The 20412-nt window shown below is 40.1% G+C and overlaps 1 protein-coding gene across 2 annotated transcripts in view; it reads left to right on the top strand.

Moving 5' to 3' along the window:
• The window catches only part of LOC121951704 (zinc finger E-box-binding homeobox 1), a 74914-nt gene that overhangs the window by 32167 nt on the left and 22335 nt on the right, over positions 1-20412 (top strand). For both annotated transcript variants that reach the window (XM_042498145.2, XM_042498146.2), the window contains exon 2: positions 17055-17231. In XM_042498145.2, the coding sequence (XP_042354079.2) occupies positions 17055-17231 (177 nt within the window). The remainder of the gene's footprint in view (positions 1-17054; positions 17232-20412) is intronic.

Raw genomic sequence — 20412 nt, 5'->3', positions numbered from 1 at the left:
TGTATCCTGCGTGCAGCAGATTAATGCATGTATTGTGGTATTAAATTAAAGCTACAGTTATATGCTGCTCCCCTCTGCAGCTGCTGTAGAGGAAGATGGGAAACGCCCTGCCAGAGCGGTTGTATGAGTGAGGACGATGATGTTGTGTGTTAGAGAGCTAAAGAGTGTGTGTGTGTAGGTAGATAGAGAGAGAGTGTGTGTGTGCATGTGTATTTGAGTGGGAGGGAGTTTATGAGTGAGCGTGACAGTCCAGGTTGTGTGATTGAATGCCTGCTTGCACACACACACACACACACACACACACACACACACACACACACACACACACACACACACACACACACACACACACAGGCCGCGGGTTGTTAGGTACTAATTGTTTTGAAGTGAGTAGTTCTGTTTCTCCTCCCATGCTTTTAAGAGAACTGGACTGGCAGCAGGGAGTTTCCACCAGCGGACTGGTGATGTTAGTGATGTTCTTGTTGTTTCCTAGATGTAAATCAGAAGTGAGCGGCTGATAAACGAGAGAGGAATCAGACCATTAGGCCAGAAAAAAAGTTTCAGACCTGCAGCCACAGCGCTGTGTTTATTGTTTGTCTCGTCAAACTTTGGGTTACTACGGCCTGATGAAAAATCAGACAAATATCGGAGACTTTTATTTGCTTTCGTTTTTGTTACTGACATTAGTAATTAGGGCTGGGTGTTTGTAAACGTCAGAAAAGAGCCTAGTTTGAAAATTTGAAATGTTTTTTTTTCTGCAAATGTTTTCATTTAACCAAAAAAAGCCAGTATTCTTAAATATAAAATGTTATCTGAATGAAAACATGGATTAAATTAAATAGTCTAAAATTGGCAAAGTTTTGATTTGAATTAGGAAGTCAAAGAATCAAGAATACGTGCTTTTTTAACATATAACAGTTGTCCCCACTTTGTGCTATGGACACATTTTGGTTTGTGACATGAAGTATTGAGGTACATAACCAGCTCCATGATAATCCATGTTATTTTGTTAGTTTTTTTCAGATTGGTATTGTAAGTAGATTGTAGTGTCTTGATTGCTTGTTTGCTTATTCATGTGCACCTCGCTTGTCAAATTTTGACAAGACTATGAAACCTGCATTCAGAACATGCAGAGGATTACATCAAGTGACATGTTTGCTTAATTTTTCAGGTATGCACTAATCTGATTTAGTTGATTGGTAATAGAGGAGTTTATGCTGACCATTTTAAAAAAAACTTATTGGACATGAAATGACCAATCAATACTCAATGCAGTTCGCAACAGTATCTGGCTTGATTTGAATCTGAAGTTAGGGATGTAAACAATTAATTAATTTGTTGTTAAGAATTTACTTGTGCAATTGAATTGATAAAATTAGATTCTGAAAAATAACACTGTGGTCTCCTATTGCATTCTAGCTATCAGTAGAATGGTGTATTTTGAAAGCATGTTTCAGTGACCAGCATTAGCAAACAAAGGGTGCAATCTAACTATTTTATGACAAGGCAGCCATATTGGGGTCTGTCGCCGCGGTAACATTGGAAAATGAAGCATGGAAAGCTAAGCAATATTCAGTTATAATCAGTTTGTTTTGTATACTTAGCCCTCTTGATCATTATATGTTTCACAAGCTATGCTATGCTGACAGAATATGCAGTATGTTGCTTTGAGTGTTAATTAACGAAAAAAAAAACAACCTCATTTGTTATTGTTTGGTATAAGCGATTTTTTTTTTTAAGTCCTGATTAATCGATTTATTTATTGTTGATGTTTCCAGTGATCAAGTAAGGGAAGTGCTTACAATTTGCAGACCTAGTAGAAGTTTAACTCAAGGAATCGAAGAGTGCTGGTATCAGATTAGTACTTGGTATTGACAGATACTCTGAGTATTTGAATTTGTAGCAGGAAAGACAAAGATGGCACATCCTTCATGTTTGGATTCAGAGATAAAAGGAGCAAGCTGTACCGTACCTATGAGAGTTGTTCTGCTGTCTGCAGTAACATGTAACTGAAATGAACAGATTTTATTCAGGTCGTAACATGCATCCAGTTTGATCAGTTATCTTCTTATATCCACTCAAAACTCTGCATGTAACACTAATGTTTGTGGTGAAGACCAACGTGTTCAGAAAGCAGAGTAGATCTGAGAGCGGAGGACAGAAGACAGGAGGAGGGACGGTGTTAAGTTAAACAGGAAGTGACCACTCACCACTTTAACTCCTCACTTCCCTATATGTCACGTCCTGTATGTGGAGTGCTCAGGTTACATTGGTCACCACCCTCCTCCTGTCACTGCACCAGAGGTGTGTGTGTTTGTGTGTGTGGGTTCAGAGACAGATGTGACATGTTTTATTAGACTAATAGCCTCTGATATGTTGATATGTAGGTCAAAGCTGCGTTTATGCTGTATGTCTGTAACTCTGTGCGGGAGTAAATTCCTAACAGCACCACGTTAGCGTGTGACCCAGTTGTTGTCAGAGAGAGTTAAATCCTGCTGATCCGACACTTGTCTCTCACACACACACGAGCAGTGAATGAGTGTGTCGTCTGGCAGGTAGCAATAAGTCAGCGTGGCAGGTGAATGTCAAAGATGCATTTAGATTGGGGATCACATTTTACTGATTTCCAGGCGCAGTGCGTCACAAAAGCACACGATCTTTTGTCTTGCAAGAACAAACCCGTGGGGTCAGAGGTCAAAAGGGCAGGTCGCATGCACACAAAAGTCTACTCAGACAAAGCTAGAATTTGGCTGAATAAAGTTTTTTTCAGTTGAAAGCCGTGAATTATTTACACCCTTACAGTAATATTTGATCAGTTTCAGGACCAGATATATTGTCATAATTTAAGTTTGACCTAGGCATTTTTTGTGTTAATAAACTGATTTAATCAGCTGTTGTCTAGTTTTAGTAGGTTGTGCTAAGATGGCTGTCAACAAATTCAGGTTTGAGTTTTAACCCTGTCAATCCAATTTTGGTGTCAGAGGTTTTGTTTACATTGAGATCACTGATTTCCTTTCATGTGCAGGTTTGAAAATGTGTTACAGAGTCTATTATTGTCCCTGTGCCATGCAGCCATTCTTACATGAATGCAGGATGTGATTGTTAATGCAGTGTTTATCATTTCTGCATTTATAAATAGTGAGTTAAGTTCTGTTTTCTTAATCTGCTTATTTAGTCTATAATATTGGTACGCTCACACAGTAACACCAACAATAAGAGCTTAAAAATGTAATATTTTGCTCTGTGAAATCTGCAGATTCTGAGCGCTGAACAAGCTTTGCTCATTATGTCTGTCTTGAATGCTGCTGATACATATCTGAGAAGTACCACTGCTCTGGAAATGCGTTGTACAAAGAATATAAACTAGTTTCAGTTTGACTTGTGCTTACGTTAAACAGAAACTGAAAAATTCAAGTGAACAGAAACAAATCGTTCTGAATGTTTACATGTTTTCTGCCACCTAAAATTGCAGCTTTTTAAAACAATTCAACTTACTTCACAGACATACTTAGCACCATCTGGCATTCTGTGTTTGTAGTGTACTTCTACTTTGGATGGCATTTAAGAGGATAGATTTGTGGAAGTTTGTCCACCTGCTTTACCATAATGCACCTATCAGAGTGAAGCAGTGCTGTTCTCTCTGTGTTTTAGATTTAAAAGATAATGTTGTGTGTCTCCCATCAGTTATGCATCCGCGCCAGCGATAGCCCTGGCTGGAGGCATTATTTTCTGGGGGTGCCCATAAGTCATAAGTCCATAAGTTACATCTCTTGGGTGCCCACATTGAAACTGTGCTGATTGAATAGATCTTCTGTGCTGCTGGGGGGTAAGATGTGTGTGAAGCACCCGTGTTTAAAAAGACATGGATATAAACTGTAAGCACAACTTGACTGATTGGCAGAGGCATACAACCATAGTTCTGTTTTGACTGATTTGATTTGATTTAAGTGGCTGATCATGATTCACTGAACATTGTGTTTCCTCATTTAAAGTATCAGTTCATATAAGGCTGTATACATTTTAATCAAAGCTGCGCCATGAGTGCACACCAGTGGTTTTAATGATGTTCCCCAATTCTGGCTGATTTGTGAAGCTTTCTATTAAAAGTGAGGAAATGACTTAGCGTGGTGAAGCCAGCTTTCTCTAAATAGAGCACTCAGGTATTGCTGTTCAGAAGCTTATATGTTTCATTCACGTCTTTTCACAGAGAAATAATCACACTTACCACCAGAATGTAACAAAATGAGCATCTTAATCAGTTACCTCTTCAACTTGAAGCCCCATTCTAAGGAGACTTAATGAGACAGGAGGATTTTCTTTTATAAAAATCTTGCCTAGAGCAGCTCTAATCCATACCTCCTCAGCCATTAGTGTTTATATGACTCACTGATGAACTCCATTTGGTTAGACAGAAGATGATGTAGCACAGAGGTGCAGTGAAATCAGTGGTTTTTCCAGGCAGCTATAACAGGACTGAGATCAGAGCTGGGATTGTTATGTAATACCCTAGAGTACTGCCACCCCCCGTCAGGCATGACTCATTACACACTCACATACACACACTCACACACAAATACGGCACGCCATGAACATCATTAACCAGATGCATATCATCACTCTGAAAATGTATGGTTTTATGAACATTCATAGACATCCTGGACTTTTATATTTGATAAATTGTTCTTTGAAATTAGGTAGTTACTTAATTGTGGCATTTTTTGTAACTTCCATTTCTAAAACACTCAAGATACATACATTAACACTTCAACTGCACCTTCAATAATCTACCTCTCACTCTTGTCACACACAGACTCCTGCAGTGATGTCAGTCTCAGGTGTAGTGTCGTGTTCTGAGTCATTCATGCACTTGCAGTAAAACGGGCGCTTTGGGGAAATTACATCAGCTGCAGTGTTGTACCACCTATCACCTGCAAGTCACCTAATAATGTCTGGGAAGTTTGAAGGTGATGCAAGAATCACTTTAGGTTTGTGTTCTGCTTTTAAAAACAGCTTGTAAGATAGTCTGCCAGTATAGAGTTCTGGAGGTGATGTTTATTCTTTTGGGACCTTAAAATGCACTCTGAGAAAGTGATTGCTGGCACAAAAATAAAATGTTATGGTTATACTATTCGAGTTATGAATCATCTTAATGGGACCTTGTTTGATTGGAATTTGTCCTTCTGTGTCTCTCTCTGCCTCTTGTATGTTTAATGTAGACATGAAATTTTGATTATGTTTGAGTGGTTAAGTTAAGAGTTCTTGCTTTTTCAAATATTACATATTTTTTAAACGTCCAAGTTTGATGGCAGAAACCGGTGCAGTCGACTGATATCACACAAGTGCTGGTTCACTCAGGCAGCAAGAGTGTCCTGTTATTGGATATGATATATTGCAGTGCTTCTCCTTGAATTATTGTCAAGAAGCTGTCCTCTCAGGTCAATGTAAGTAGTTTTATTCAGAGGCTAATGGATGGAAGTGTCCAGCTTAAGGGTCTGAAGCAAAGTTGTGTTTAACTCTGATGAAGATTCTTGAGAGTACAAGTATTAGCCCCAGCTTTTTGTTTGTTAGCGCCAGCTTTACTGATACCATGGCTGTGTCAACAGTGTTAGCTGTTGATAATGCTGTTGAAAAAGAGACCTTCATCTTGAAAATAGTTTCTGTTTTTTGGCTTCTTTTACAAAGACCAAAGACCAAGACCAAAAATACCCCTGTGAACGATATCATCAGGATATTCATTTAACTTTACATTTACATTTACCTGTCTTGGATTTTATGAAACCTAGTGGTCTAATTTAAGGTAGCCCCTTGAAATCTGAATCGTCAGTTTAAGACTTCTCTGTCGACTAAGATTGCTCTTTTTTTTTAAAAAGTTTTCTTTTTACTTTTATTGATGATAGGACAGCGATAGAATGAAAGGGGGAGAGAAAAGGGGATGACGTGCAGCAAAGGGCTGAGGTCAGAATCAAAACCACAGCCGCTGCGGCGAGGACAAAGCCTCTGTATATGGGGCGCCTGCTCTACCACCTGAGCCACCAGGCGCCTTGACTAAGATTGCTTTAAGTCAAGCAGTCATTTTGTCTTGTATTTTGCTCAGTGTACAGCACACTGAGCGAAAAAACAAAACCAAATGACTACTTGACTTAAAGCAATCTTAGTCAGCACTTGCAGGGTACTTCTGGGAATGTTTTGGTCCCCAGATTTTAGAGCGGAGTGAGCGCTCTTGACTTTCATGCGTCTCTTTGGTACAGGCTGCTGTGTAGATGCAAGCAGCAACACAGAGGAGGAGAGACTCTACACATTAAGGCTCTGAGAGGATGCTAAGAAGTGGTAAATTTACAGCTTACAGCAGTTTACTGCAATACAGTCTCTAGCTTTTGTTTTTTACGAAGTGTTCACAATAAATGTTGCGCATTGCCGATCCACCATTAGCGCTGCTAACTTGCTATATTACATGATTGCTGCTGTTACTCCGAATGTCCCGCTGAGCCCCGTTCAAACTTAAAATTGGATTCGACCGGAATAATTCTGAGTCGGGTACAGCCCTAGTCTGATTAATGAAATCCTCAACTAAGTATCTGAACTCAAAATTATGAAAACTAAATTACATTGAAACGTTTTCAGGCCTCTGCTGTGACACTGTCGTGAATATCAGGTAGCTGTTCCCTTCTCCTCCTGGGTGGAATGAAACTTTTGAAATCAGTCGCTCACACTTGACACGCACAGCAGTGTGCTAAAAGGTCTACCTTGTAAAAGAGGATCCTTGATCTCGGTGGGACTAACCTAGATTCATGATGATTTTCCCGCACAGAGATACTTGAAGTGGGTGGAGCAGGTAGTCAGACTCTCAAGTTAACCCTTCTGGTAACCTGCCAAGGCTGGTGACGGTGAATAATAGATGACATGTCGAGAATGTATCGCTCTTTTTCATGCAGCTGTTCACTCTTATATGATCAGATAGTGTGTAAAACATCCATTGTACAAAAAGATGAAACTACGACATTAGTAGACATTTTAAACGGGACCACTTATGCATTTTTATTTTGTTTGGTTTGTTTTGGTTGAAATTTTTCCAATTTATTGATGTCACACTTGTTTCAACCAGGGCTTACTTACTACTTAACCAAGTGGACTACATTGTGTGCAGCAAGAGTTTTGTCTCTTTTTTTTTTTTTGCTATATGATGTAAAAAAAAATTGTGCCTTATTGTTGTGTTAATGACTAATTGATAGTGTGGCTGCTTTAAGTGACAGATAATTTGCAGGGCATCTACAGTCTATGAGTCAGATCCACCCCGCGCTCCTCCACAGCTCCACCCTCTTATCCAAATATGGTCACTTCTGGCTCTGAAGAAACCAAGATAGCCGCAGCTGAAAAATCCAATTTAGGATTCAAAATGGGAGTTCACAAACCAACAGGTGACTTCGCAGTAGCTGTGTGACATCCATTATTTTATACAGTCTGGCAGTGTAATGTGTTGGTGAGCTTTAGAGATGCTGGAAGTGTCTGTATAAACTTTTATCCAAACTGCATCCAGTTTAAAGTATTTTTCTCAGCCCTGGTGCAGAATGGTGAGGCCCTTTAGATTTCCTAAAGTTCCCACTAGTCTCTACTAAAGGGCCGACCCTGCAGAGAGAGAGAGAGAGAGAGAGAGAGAGAGAGAGAGAGAGAGAGAGAGAGAGAGAGAGGGGTCTGATGGGGTCTGATTGAGCACCTGGGCTGAGCAGGAAGCAGCTGGAGAGTCCTGATTACTCTGTGGACACACACACACACACACACACACACACACACACACACGCATACAATTCCTGAAACACGTCAGGCTTCAGTGACTTACCAGTGTGAATTATGAAGATTCACTGTATAGTTATTAATCACACACATGCACACTGAGTTTTTTTTCCCTCTCTTTAACAAACACACATATATGCAGTATATGAACCTACACGTGGCAGATGCTTTGTCTCTTTGGGAGGAGGAGGGGGAGGCCCTGATCTCTGGCTTACATTGCTGGCTGCAACTAGAGGGGCTTTCCTGTGTGTGTGGAGATGATGCATTTATAGCTCTGCAGCGTGTGTGTGTGTGTGTGTGTGTGCATGTCCAGAGGTTGTTGGCTGTATTAATGCAAGATGGGCATGGAAACCTGGTGTGGTGTGCCAGGGAAATAAGTGACCACACCCCTGCTCTCCTGTCTGTGTGGATGACGCAGCCTCAGTCTTACCTCATGATGTTGACTTTTAACAGACACCTCAGGAATATGACTCAGTGCTTCATAGTTAACAACATCCAGTCCTGCAGTGAGGGCTGTTTTAATACTGATTTAGCCATTCTTTAACCCGGAAAGCCCCCAAAGGCAGTGGCATGTACTGTAGCATTAAACAGTGATTATTGTACATATAATTAACACAAACAAATGATTAGTATTGTAGAGAAGGCTGCGACCCCTTCAGGTGTTTGTGTTGCATTTTTTAATCCAGTGGTCAGCTGATGGTTGATTGCTTTACAGCACACAACAGGGAGATAATGCTGTCTTTTAGCATCACTTAAAGCATTCTGAGATTGTGCTGGAAGGAGCTTAAAAAATCACTTCAAATTTGGTTATCCTCTGCAGAAAAGGAAGAAGGGGTGGAAGTAACAGTAATCCCTTTACAACAGGAAGCATTGTGATTTATGGAAATCTTCATTAGAGAAACTTAAGAAGGGCTGCCTGCAACAAACAGCTATTTCCATTCCATTCGTCCAAATGTCAAAATGGTGAAAAATACCTGTTAAAGTTTCCTAGAGCTCAGTGTAATCTATTATGATTGCTTGTATTCAACCAACAGTGAAAAAAAACCCTCAAATGTGACTATTATGTATGAGAAAAGTGTTGTGTGACTGCGACAATTACAAAATGTTGGCAAATTATTTATTTTGTCAATCCGCCACTTGATTAATGTATTAATAATTGCATCTCTTAACTTTAACACTTAAGCACCCACACCACCACTGGCTGTTGAGAGTGCTTATCTCAACTGTGATTTTTTTTTTACAGTGAAGGTGTCACAATTAAATGTGAGTATTGTTGCTGAATCGATCAGCCAAATGCAAAGTGGAAAGGAAAAAAATTGTGCTTGATGCAAATTACAAATGTGTTGAAAAGTGTAGGCAAGCGTCAGCAACAAAATCAGTTTGTTTCATTGTTTTCGATTTAAGCGTCCTGCCTGTGATACTGCACTGAACTTTTGTTGGATAAACTTAATTTTTATCTGTTACTTTTATTTTTCCCAGCTGTTTGAACAGCTGAGTATTTAAGTTGAACTAAACCATTATCTATATACCTTCTTATTTCACCACAGTAACCCAAATAAGGTGGCAGCTGGCTGGATGGAGATGGCCAGGGAGCTGAAAGCTTCTGATAAATGGTCATTGTTTGTGACAACCAACTTGCTGTTGGCATATTGTATGTTATTTCCAGTGAATATCACCTAATAAACCTTGTGCTTTCTGCACATATATAGGAAGATGGGAAGCCCTAGTTAATATATACAGTATTTATACCCTAAAAAGCTGCATGTCATCTTTGAGTGAAAAGAATTTCTCCCACAACATAACCAGTTAAAATAATAAGAGAGAGGTGGAAGGTGTGTGACTGTCCCTTTAAGAGGGCTGACTCTCTTTGCAGCTGCTCACCATGTTAAAGTCTGGTCACATCTAGTAGCAGACAGACAGCTTTAGTGATGTTCACTCTTGTGTTGGGTGTGCAACACACACACACACACACACACACACACACACACACACACACACACACACACACACACACACACACACAGTGGGGTAATTGTCTGTTAGGGGTTTGGCAGACATCCCATGCTGCACAGCTGCACCGGGTCAATACACATACACGCACACACATCTAGCAAACTAGCTGTGGTCTTGTTGTGTTGCTCACATGTCTTTCTTTGGTCAGGACTTTTTAAATAACATGTCATAAATAAAGGAGGTGACTCATCACGTACAGTAGAATGAGTGTTTGCTCAGCTGTAGGAGGAAATCACCAGTGTTTGGCTCATGATTGATGGCGATGAGTTATTTAATAGTTATTTGTTATCTTACACTGTTCAACTTGAAAATACGCAAAGCCAAATTCATTGACGGTTTTAGCCATGCAACTCAGGTGGCTTCTGAGTTTGTTGGTCGGGCTACTACTTTTGTTCAGAGTGAAACATCTCAAGAAATATGGGATGGATTGTCTTGAGAGTTTGTGCAGAAATTAATTCCCCCAGATGAATTAAAAATACTTTGGTGATTCCTCAACTTTTTATGTAGCACCAAGATCAGGTCAAAAAATCTTCACTACTTTGGTTTAAACAAATGACATTTGACCTTAGCTGCTCCTTGTATTTAGCTCCAGTTAGCAAATGTTAACATGCTAAAAGCTAAACTAAAATGAGTAAACATTGTATCTGCTAAACATCAGCATGTTAGCATCCTCATTGTTAGTATGCGGATGTTACCATTTAGCCAAGTACAGCCTCACAGAGCTGCAAACATGGCTGTAGACTCCTTGTTATTAAGGAACTCCTGATACAGGCCACTGTATCTACAGACCGATTATTTCAGCTCCTCGCCCCTCCCCCTCTCTTCTCCTCTAACCACTGCACAGCAGCCGACCTTTGACCCAGAAACCGGGCCATGTGGTCCAGTCAGGGTTGTGTTGTGTCAGACACACATGATTTCCCCTCCAGGGTCACGTGTTGTGATGTTGGTCTGCCTCACTGATGCTGACACAGTGGAAGTCAGATGCCTCACTGCTCACTCATTAAACGTCTGCTGCTGTATTCTTATATTTATATAAAAAGGGGCCAGTTGTATTATTTTTTTTCTGCTTTATCTGTAATTGAAATATAAAAGGGGGCTGTATAAACCTGCACATTAAGGGGAAGTTGGCATTAAGGGGAAGTTCTTATTCACAGTAGTGACTTTTGGTGCCTGTTTGTACTTTAGGTGTATTTTTTCCCATTCTTTCTTTCTGTTTATTGAAGTGACTGTCATCACTGGTGCTGCTGCCTTGTTAAGGTCTTATTACAGATTTTTTTTTATTTCAGTCAGACTACCAGATTAAATGAAGGGTAGATCAAATGAAGTCAGGTGATGCAGACAGGATATTATGAATTCCATCCTCTGACGTGTTGCTTTCGCTCTCTCTGTAACATTTCCTTTATTTTAATGGATGTGAATGTTCACCCCTGTTGCTGCTGCAGTGTGTCTTGCATCTGAAGCACACTTTGGTTATGTGTTTCTCATCACTGAATAATTGAAAACAAAGTGTTGACATGACAATGGCGATATATGCCGTTATATCAGTGCATAGCCTATTTGTGTTTGTACTCAAATGTGTGAAAACGAGGCTCTGTTAGTCACTTTTGCAGGAAAATGTTTGAAAGGAGGAAAAGTACTATTACCTCTACTGCTCAATATTGTTTTTATTACTCCTTTACTTGTCAAATGTCCTCTTTTGCAAGCTGCTTCAGTTATCAGAAGCTCTTTATACATAATGTTTATTATAAGTTGTTTTATCAGTGATATGAAATGCAGGTTTAGATGGCTGAATAATGAAACGTAGTTTCATTCCAGAAACAGAAGATGGTATGTGATGCTGTAGGACAGATGTTAGACTTGAAGTGGCAGAAATCCAATGAGTAATAAAGAAGAAATCTGAATAAACATGAGTGTGGAGTAATAATGAAGGGGCCTGTTATGAAACAGATTCTTAATCAGAGATGGATGGCAGGAAGGGAGGAATGCTATCGTCTAGACTTCCCTCTTCCTCTCTTAGCTGGCCTCTCCTCTTTACAAACCTCCAGATGGAGGATTAACAGTTCATTTGACCCATTGTCATGATGATGTGGACAGGTCTGTCTCTCTCTCTCTCTGTCTGTCTCTCTCTCTAAGACACAACTCTCTAACTTAAAACACGTACAAGAGAGCTGTTGTAGGGCTTGGGCTTGTGTGCGTGTGTGTGTGTGTAATGGTTATGTTAACATGTCATGTGTTGGTAAGCACTTGTCCTTTTTGATCTTTCCTACTCTGCTCAGCACTGCCCCCTGTCCATTGTTATTGTATCTGCACCCAAGAGAGCAGAGCACATAATGATGATCATTGACCTCAGGCTTATTTAGTCGGAGCTCACTCTCATGTTGTGTGCATGTGTACACCACGCTATAGAGTCAGCTAGAGCTAACTTTCTAAATTAGGAACCCATTTAGAAATCCTCAAATCGAATGTGAAAAGCATTGCTCACATGGATTAATCAGATCAGTCTGTAACCGGATGTTGCAGCATTGTCAGACTTCTGTCCTCCACAGTTTATGCTTTATTTTTAGCTCTTGTTTTGTCGCTCTTTATTAGAAAGTAGAAGGGGTGTACATACTTGACACCTTAATTTTATTTAGGCAGATAGAGCAGCCTGGGGTGACTCACTTGAGGCTGGTAGAATTTTGCTTACTTTTGTAGTCTGAAGAAACATTTTGATTTACTTCTTTGCTTAGTGTACATTTTTAAGCACCTCTATAAACCAATAAGCAGATAACGTATCACTTCATCAGCCATAATGATCTTTTATGTGAATATTATCTGTCTGAAGAGACTCATAGTAATTTAGATGCCGTGTTTAACACTTTCACAATATATTTTAAAGCTATGGAGACTTCTTTACCATCCTCTTGGGTTTTTCCACAAGTCTAAAATATGAGAAAACTATTACAGTCAAAACCTTAAAAGCTTAGGAATTGCATTTAATGTCTTGGACAGACGGTTTGATCACAGCATACAATAAAATCCAAACAAGACCTTAAATTCTAGCTGAGAAATTGGCGCCAATTAGACTAAAATCCGTAAACTCAGTGAATGATTATAAGGGCATGGCGTTATCTTCAGTATTCTGTGTTATCTGGAGCTCAGCTGGTTGCTGTTTCCTGCAGCCTCCATCGTTAAGAATAACTCAGCAGTGTTGCAACAGGCAGCCTCTGGTGTGCCGAGCAGACACAGGCTGTTTCTCTGAAACTATAGACATTTCTATTATTGGAATCGCCACAAGCCTGTCTGTTAAATAATGTGTGTTTTTGTTTGAATGAAGAGAGACACAGTTTGTTGATTTTTAGGAAGTTGCCGCCTGCAGCAAGGGTGTGTTATGGCTGACTGTCTGCAGTGAAGTTATTAACTACTCAACTGATCCGCATCTGGCCACACCACAGAGGTTCACTCAAGCTGCTATTTAGGTTTTTGGTCACACTGTACTCGGGTAGTCATCTGTAGTATTCTCCTTCGGGGTCAGATTAGTTTGCAGCAAAGAGGTAGTGACTCTTTGACCTTTGTCTCCTGATAGCATTTTTGTCTGTATTTCATTAGGATGGTGTTTCAGACTAAAATATGTCAAATTCAAATGTGCTGGATTTTAAAACCAGGAAACATTGATGGACAGACATATCAGCAGCCTATTCTAAAGCTCATTTTTAGCTTTTGATAATGACAGATTTTAAATAAATGTAAAATAAATGTCATTGAAAATAGCAAACTCTTGTTTTAAATTTGAAAAAAAAAAAAATTTGATCGCATACCTGATGCATGAGAGGAAAATCACTGATTGCAGAAACAGAATTAGAAGTGATATCAATGCACACAACCATAACAGGTGGCAATAACAGTAACCTGTAACACTCTACCAATATCTGCCTCATTAGCTAAACAAGGTCCATGAGGAAGTTGCAATTGCAATTTTATTTTAATTTAGGTGACTGCCTAGCTGAAATAATTGGTCAGTCACCAGATCATTTATCAGTGTCATTTCTGATAATTTATCATTTAAATATTTAAGCAACAATACCAGATCTCACTGGCTCCCAGTGTGGTTCCAAATGAGCATGGTTCACCCAGTGCTCTGAGGATTGGATTTTTTGGACAAAAGCATGTGTTTAAAAAATGTGAAATTGGACTCTGGAATATCTCTATTTTTTGACATTCTTTAGATTATTTGAGAAATAAATAATATTGAAAATAATTATTAAATGCAGCCCCACTTGACAGTGATTGACCACAGTTGTCACATAATCAAAGATATCATTTTGCTCCCTTACTTCTGCTAAGACTGACCGTATCACAATGTATGAGACAAACAGATCTCTGTACTGAGCTGCAATTAAACCACAACCTTCGACATACAGTCGTGTCCAAGGATATGAAACAGTATAAGTTGTGTGCATGTCATGTTTCTCTCCATCGTCTGGCTTAAAGGAGATCACAAACCAGAGCTCCTGCATGCTAACATATTATGCTCCTCTCTTTCTGCTCCAGCCTCTTACATCGATCCAGACGTGCATCGATCTCACCCCCCGAAACACACATGCACAGATACACACACACACTTGTGCATTCACAGCTCCACTCGTCTGTCTGGAGCAGTGACAGCATCGTCTCCGGAAAGCACCGCATCACTCCTGGAGAAGTCTGTGTGTGTGTGTGAAGTGTGTGTGCTCAGGGCGTGTCTTCGATGTAGATGGTTGTCTTCTGGTCTGCAGTGTGCTCATATTGGGATGTGTTAGCAGTTAAGGACGCTACCTGAAATAGCTTCCCATTTCATGCAGAGGTGTGGAACCACACTAAGCACTCAGACACATATATATGGTTTGCTTTGTGGTTTGGGACCTGTGTGTGTGTGTGTGTGTGTGTGCACCTGTCACCTGTGAACAAACAACCCAAGCTTTCCTGCTCATTAGGCATCTTCAGCACCTCTGCAAAGACACACAGCTACCCTGCAGAAAGCATTCACACACTTCAGTTTGCACACACACACACACACACACACACACACACACACACACACACACACACACACACACACACACACACATTCATATATATACACTCATTGTGCTCACACAGTCATAAGTGCACACATGCTGACAGTGTAAGAGCAATTAGATACCTACAGCATGATGATCATTGCTTACTACATCCCAGTATACCAACACACCTCTATCATCAACTACTTTTCTGCTAAACACACACACAAACGCACACATACACCCCCTCCTAAATTCATTCAGACCAGTCCATTTTTCACCCTGAGCTCCCATTAAGAAGCTGCAGCCCACAGACAAGCTCACTGACTGCAGCACAGTGTAAAATAGATTTGCTTTCTGAGGCTCATATACAAGTGATTATTTTTCCCCTTGGCTGCAGTTTGTACTTTTTTTATATTGTTTTCGCTTTATGCTTTATTTCAGACCCAGTGGGATCCATTGTCTTTGTGTACATAAAAAGAAGGAAATTGTACCTCGAGTTAGAGATTGATGTGAGGATGTGATGAGGATGATGTTTTGCAAAGTTTGGAGCAAATGATAAGAGGATCTAGAGATGTGGAGTTGAAAGTGTTAAGGTTCTAGTTTATTGGGTTTTCAGTGGCAAGGGTCAGCTAAAATGTAATTTGTTGTAAAAAAAAAAAAAATCATCCTAAGAAAAATTTTCTCTTCACCTACTCTGTTTCTTGTTTTCGTCAAGAAACTCCACCAAAAGTGAAAAAGCAATGGACTAGAACTGGAAACTGTGGCTTGGTCTTTGATTTCAGGGGGCTGCAGTTTCCTCTGCTTTCTTACTTTAGTTATCTGTTTTAACTCTGAATATAAAGTCACAGGCACGGTGTGTTTTCTGATCTGTGGTGGCCTATGGTCCTGCTCGGTCGAGGTGGGCCAATTGATGCTGTGTTGTTTTACTTTTTTTTTTGCTCTAATTGGTTAGCAGGGTTATGTAGACATTAGCAGCTAGGGTGCGGGGGTCTCGTCTTGAGTAAATTACCAGAAAGATCATGGCATCATTGTGGCTGTAATAATCAACACATTTATACAATAGATCTGTAGTATGAGGACTGAAGGTTCACATGGCCACTGTTGCACTTTTGCTTTAGCATTCCTATTGCTGCACTTTAGAATGGCTTCAAAGAGGAGAGCAAGATCACACAAGGCCATCTTTATTATTCATCTTTAAACCCACACAAAACAAATATAGAGATGCTTGTTTCTGCAGTGTTGTGCCATTTAACTCGTGTATTTCTGTAGACTTCCATGAGATGACCTTTTATTCTCTAACCTTATCTGACCAACTTGGTTCAGACTGGGCTAAGCTTTAATTTTTTTTAAATTCCTCCGGGTTTGAATCAGGTTTTCTTCAATTTATTTATTCAGTTTAATGGGCAGTGCTGAACATTTTGTAGAATGTTATTTCACAAATGTCTGTTACTGAAAAGACTTAAGTTGGCTTGAGGTTGTAGTAAATATTTTTGCATGAAAAAAAAGTGGAAATTTGGGTTTTAATTAGGCTCCAGTCCAAAACTGCTGCCCTGGGCTTGGGGTTGAGCTTAGACAGAAACTATGTGGGTAGGGCTAGACTGTCAGTCAGCAGAGCAAAGCACAAAGGCTGTTGTGGTTTAAGATTCAGAGAGGTGCCATTTAGGAAAGAAATCTTACTTTACTGTGACCAGCCCAAGGCACACCTGTGAAGTGATGATGCTGATATGTTATATCAGCATCTTAGGATGCTTCACCTGTCAGGTAAATGGATTGTCTTGGAAAAGTGGAAGTGCTCACTAACACAGATTTTAGAAAATGTGCAACCAAAAAATTCAGAGAAATAAATCTTTTGTGTGCATTAAAAAAAAACAACAACAAAACTCTTGAAAAATATGCCAAAACAAGTATTGCATTTATATTTTTTTTTTCAGTGGATGAAGGAGAGGCACTTAAGGGGGGCAATCAGTCCGGACTCCTTCCAATGGAGGCACATTGCTTTGCTTTTTTTGCATGCAGCTCAGATGCTGATCACACTGATGTCATGTTTGGCAGTCTGTAATTGCAGTTAATTGCCTATATTCTGCATCCCAGATGGTAATCAGACTATGATTACAGCTGCGGGTTGCAGGCTCCTCAGAAGTGGGAATCAGAATGAGCGCGATGAAGTGTAGCTGCTAAAATCTAAGTGGTACATGTTAGATCATCTTCCATCTCTGTGTCTCCTCTCTGCAGTGACAGACTTCAACAATGGCTTGGAGGCCAGTTCAGACTCTGACGACGAGGACAAGCTACACATCGTGGAGGAGGACAGCCTGCAGGAGCCTGAGGTCGCCAATGCTGATGGGACCAAAACGCAGGAGAGCCATGACGCCACAACAGTATTACCCCACAACGGCTCCTCAAATGGAGGTGAGACAGCATCATAGAAACGTAACGAGTATTTGTTTTCATTCCAACCGCCTGTGCAATGTTTTAGTAAAATGAACTCTTGGTCAGACATTCCCCTGGCTTTAGACTGGACTTTCAAGATTGATCTTCCTTATATCTGTTAATCTTGGGAAGGTTTGTTGAGCGTGTTTGCTCTTTTTCAGCAGGGCTGTCTTTCAGATTCACACAGTAACACACATGCTCAGCTGGGAGCTGCCCAGTACACCCACAGGCTTACACAAGCTGTCACCGCACAGCCCTGATGCAGCACTTGTGAGTTAAACCTTAACACAGCTGCAGCTTGGTAGTTGTAGTTCTGGAGGTGTTATTGATGGTATAGCACAGATTCTCCCAGCCCGTCTGCAGAGTTGACACCGATAACACTGAACCTAAGTCTGTTTATTTGACATTCAGGACTATATTCAAAACTGGACAGTGATAGCAAATATTGTGCTCAAAAATACCCACATGGCTTGCAATCACCTCCCATCTATGCTGTAAATAAACCCTAAAAGGTAAATGAATGCTGGTGTGAGTCAGCTCAGTGTATGATAGTACTATCATCTTTATATGGTCATATGTTGGCTCTTCTGTTTCAGTAGATGCACTAGAACAGGTGGTGAGATTATCCACGCAACTGTTGTCAAGTGGAACCAAATCAGGACAGAAGCAGACTTATTTTCACTGTGGTGGTTGTGCATTATTGTGAGTCAGTGTTACATTACTTAAAGTACATATATAGTGCAGGTTGTTTTTTTGCATCTCACTTGAGTAATGCGATGGCCAGATGCCGCCAGGATAAAAACATGTAAACTAAGCGTTCTGCTGCAAGCATCTGTGCATGGAAAAGATGGAAGCGTGAGTCAGCCGAACATGATCACAGCTCGTTGTGGTGGGACATTTTCAAATCAACAGAGAAGTAAAAAGCAAACACAAGGCAGAGAAATTGAGCAAATGAGAGCATTCGAAAGAGGGAAAAGGCGAGGCATGCAGACAGAGGAACCGAAAGAGACGGAAGAAGGGAAAGCAAGCGTGTCTGAGAAATAGACACACTTCAGAAATGTATAATCTTGCCAGTCATGCAGAGGTTTTTCTGTATAATCTCCAGCTCTCACATCCTTACTAACAAATCCCATAGATTCCCTAACAGGCTAACACACCTTTCAATAGTATAATACTCTGCTCCGGGTCAATTCTCTACAGGGAGTTCATACCCGTAATCCCCGACAATGCACCATTCACACCAGCCTTAGAAATGCTTTCCTCTTTATGATTTTGGTCTGATTTTTTACTTTTTAATTTAACCAAAAGCCTTGTTTTCAACTCTTATCAAGATTTTGTAATTTCTCCAGTAAGAGAAATTGTCAACCTTGCCTTGGTGGTAAAATATAAAACAGACAGCAACAGCAAAATGTGTACTCCACATTAAATAATTGTTCAACAGGACTGTCACCATTAATGTGTTACTCGCAATGCAATTAAGGTCCAAATATATATATATATATAAAATTTTATTTTATTTTTGTTTTTTAATCGTGTGCTGCTATTTAGTCCCCTTGATGCACTCTACTAAAGCTACCATAGCGGCCTTTTGCTTCTTGCAGCCACAGTGATGGAAAATAACAACACCACTGTGTTTTTGTATGACTTATTTCACTTTAAAAAAAAATACCTTATGGCTCAGTTGTCAAAGTGTTTTGCTCTTTATGTCAAACTGAATTAAAATATCACAGACGTACTTTGAGTTAGAGAGTTACCACCTACAAGCACACAGGTGCAGCTAATGAGACTGATGTCAGTGCTCAACCACATTGCTAGCGCCTGCAAAGCACCAATGTGGAGTATGCGAATCGCCACAGACCTGTTGATGAAACCAATTTCAAGAAATTATCTACAGTGCTGCTAAATTGATGGAAACTGAATGCAGGCCAGTCAAGTGATGTCCTCAGCTTGGCGTGGTTTATGACCACACTGTTAAGGCTGTTGTTGTTTAAGATAGTTAAGATCATGAATTTCTTTACTTTCATTGGATTCCCAATGAAGACATTCTGGTTAGAATGACTTTACTTTAATATGAACTTCAAAACAGTTATTAAATGCATAACAATGGAATTTATAACAAGCGATTAGAAATGTGATTAATTGTGATTATTTAAATTCAGTAATTTAATAAACAATTTCAGTATTACAAGATGCTGGGAAGGATATTATTCAACCACATTTTCAGTTCCAGCAACCCAATCTGATGCCTGGTTGCCAACCTCTTTTTAAAGCTAGTTTCGAGCTCTGTTCTCTGTTGCTGCTACTGCAGAAATGTCTGAGCTGTATGATGCAACTTTTACATCGGTGACAGAAAACAACAAACCAAACAGATTCACAAACAGAGCAGAGATTTGTACTGTTATCTGGGTCAACTGTCTGTGTGCAAGACTCAACCCTCTTCTCAGTTTTTACTGTTTGGCTTGACAGCAGCATATGAGGCAACCATTTACTTCTGTGCTTCACACAGCACGCAGCACAACGCAAACACAAGGAACGCTTGGATGAGATTACAGAGGCACAGCGCAGATAAAAAGTGATGACTGGTAAAGTGATAAGTTTCAGACTGAAACTGGAATCCAGTCAGAGCTTTATAGCACAGAAGTGATGAAGTGCAGCTGGAGGAAAGAGGGGGAAGCTCAGGTGAGTGGAATAAGGTGATGAGGCAGAAGAAACAGGCAGTGAGCTGATTGGCTGGGAAAAACTCAGGCGCAGGGAAGGACTAATGAGGCTAACAGGGCAGGTGTGTGGCTTGCTGGGGGAAACTCAGGAGCAGGGAAGAAGTAAGGAGGCTGATGCAGGGCAGGTGTGTAGACAAATGAGAGGAAGGCAGCTCAGGAACACAAGAGGGGAAAACACAATAAACTGAAAACCAAGAAAACAAAGACAGACTAGCTAAAGAATGAATTATGTCATATATAAAATTGTTTTGTCGAATGTCAATATTGATTGATGTGTGAAAAATCCATTTTATTAGCCTTTGTATGTCAGCTTTTTTTGTTGTACCTTTTCTTAACCACCCTGACATCAAACTGAATGCCACTTCATGATGTAGGCTGTGCCAAATGACAGTAGATTGTTGTAAGAAAAAAAACAGTTTTTGTACATCAATCGAAATTAGTGG

This window comes from Plectropomus leopardus, chromosome 12 (assembly GCF_026936395.1).
Source record: "Plectropomus leopardus strain MGB_pleo_1.0 chromosome 12, ASM2693639v1, whole genome shotgun sequence".
NCBI lineage: Eukaryota > Metazoa > Chordata > Actinopteri > Perciformes > Serranidae > Plectropomus > Plectropomus leopardus.
This window is presented reverse-complemented; position numbering and strand designations above follow the sequence as displayed.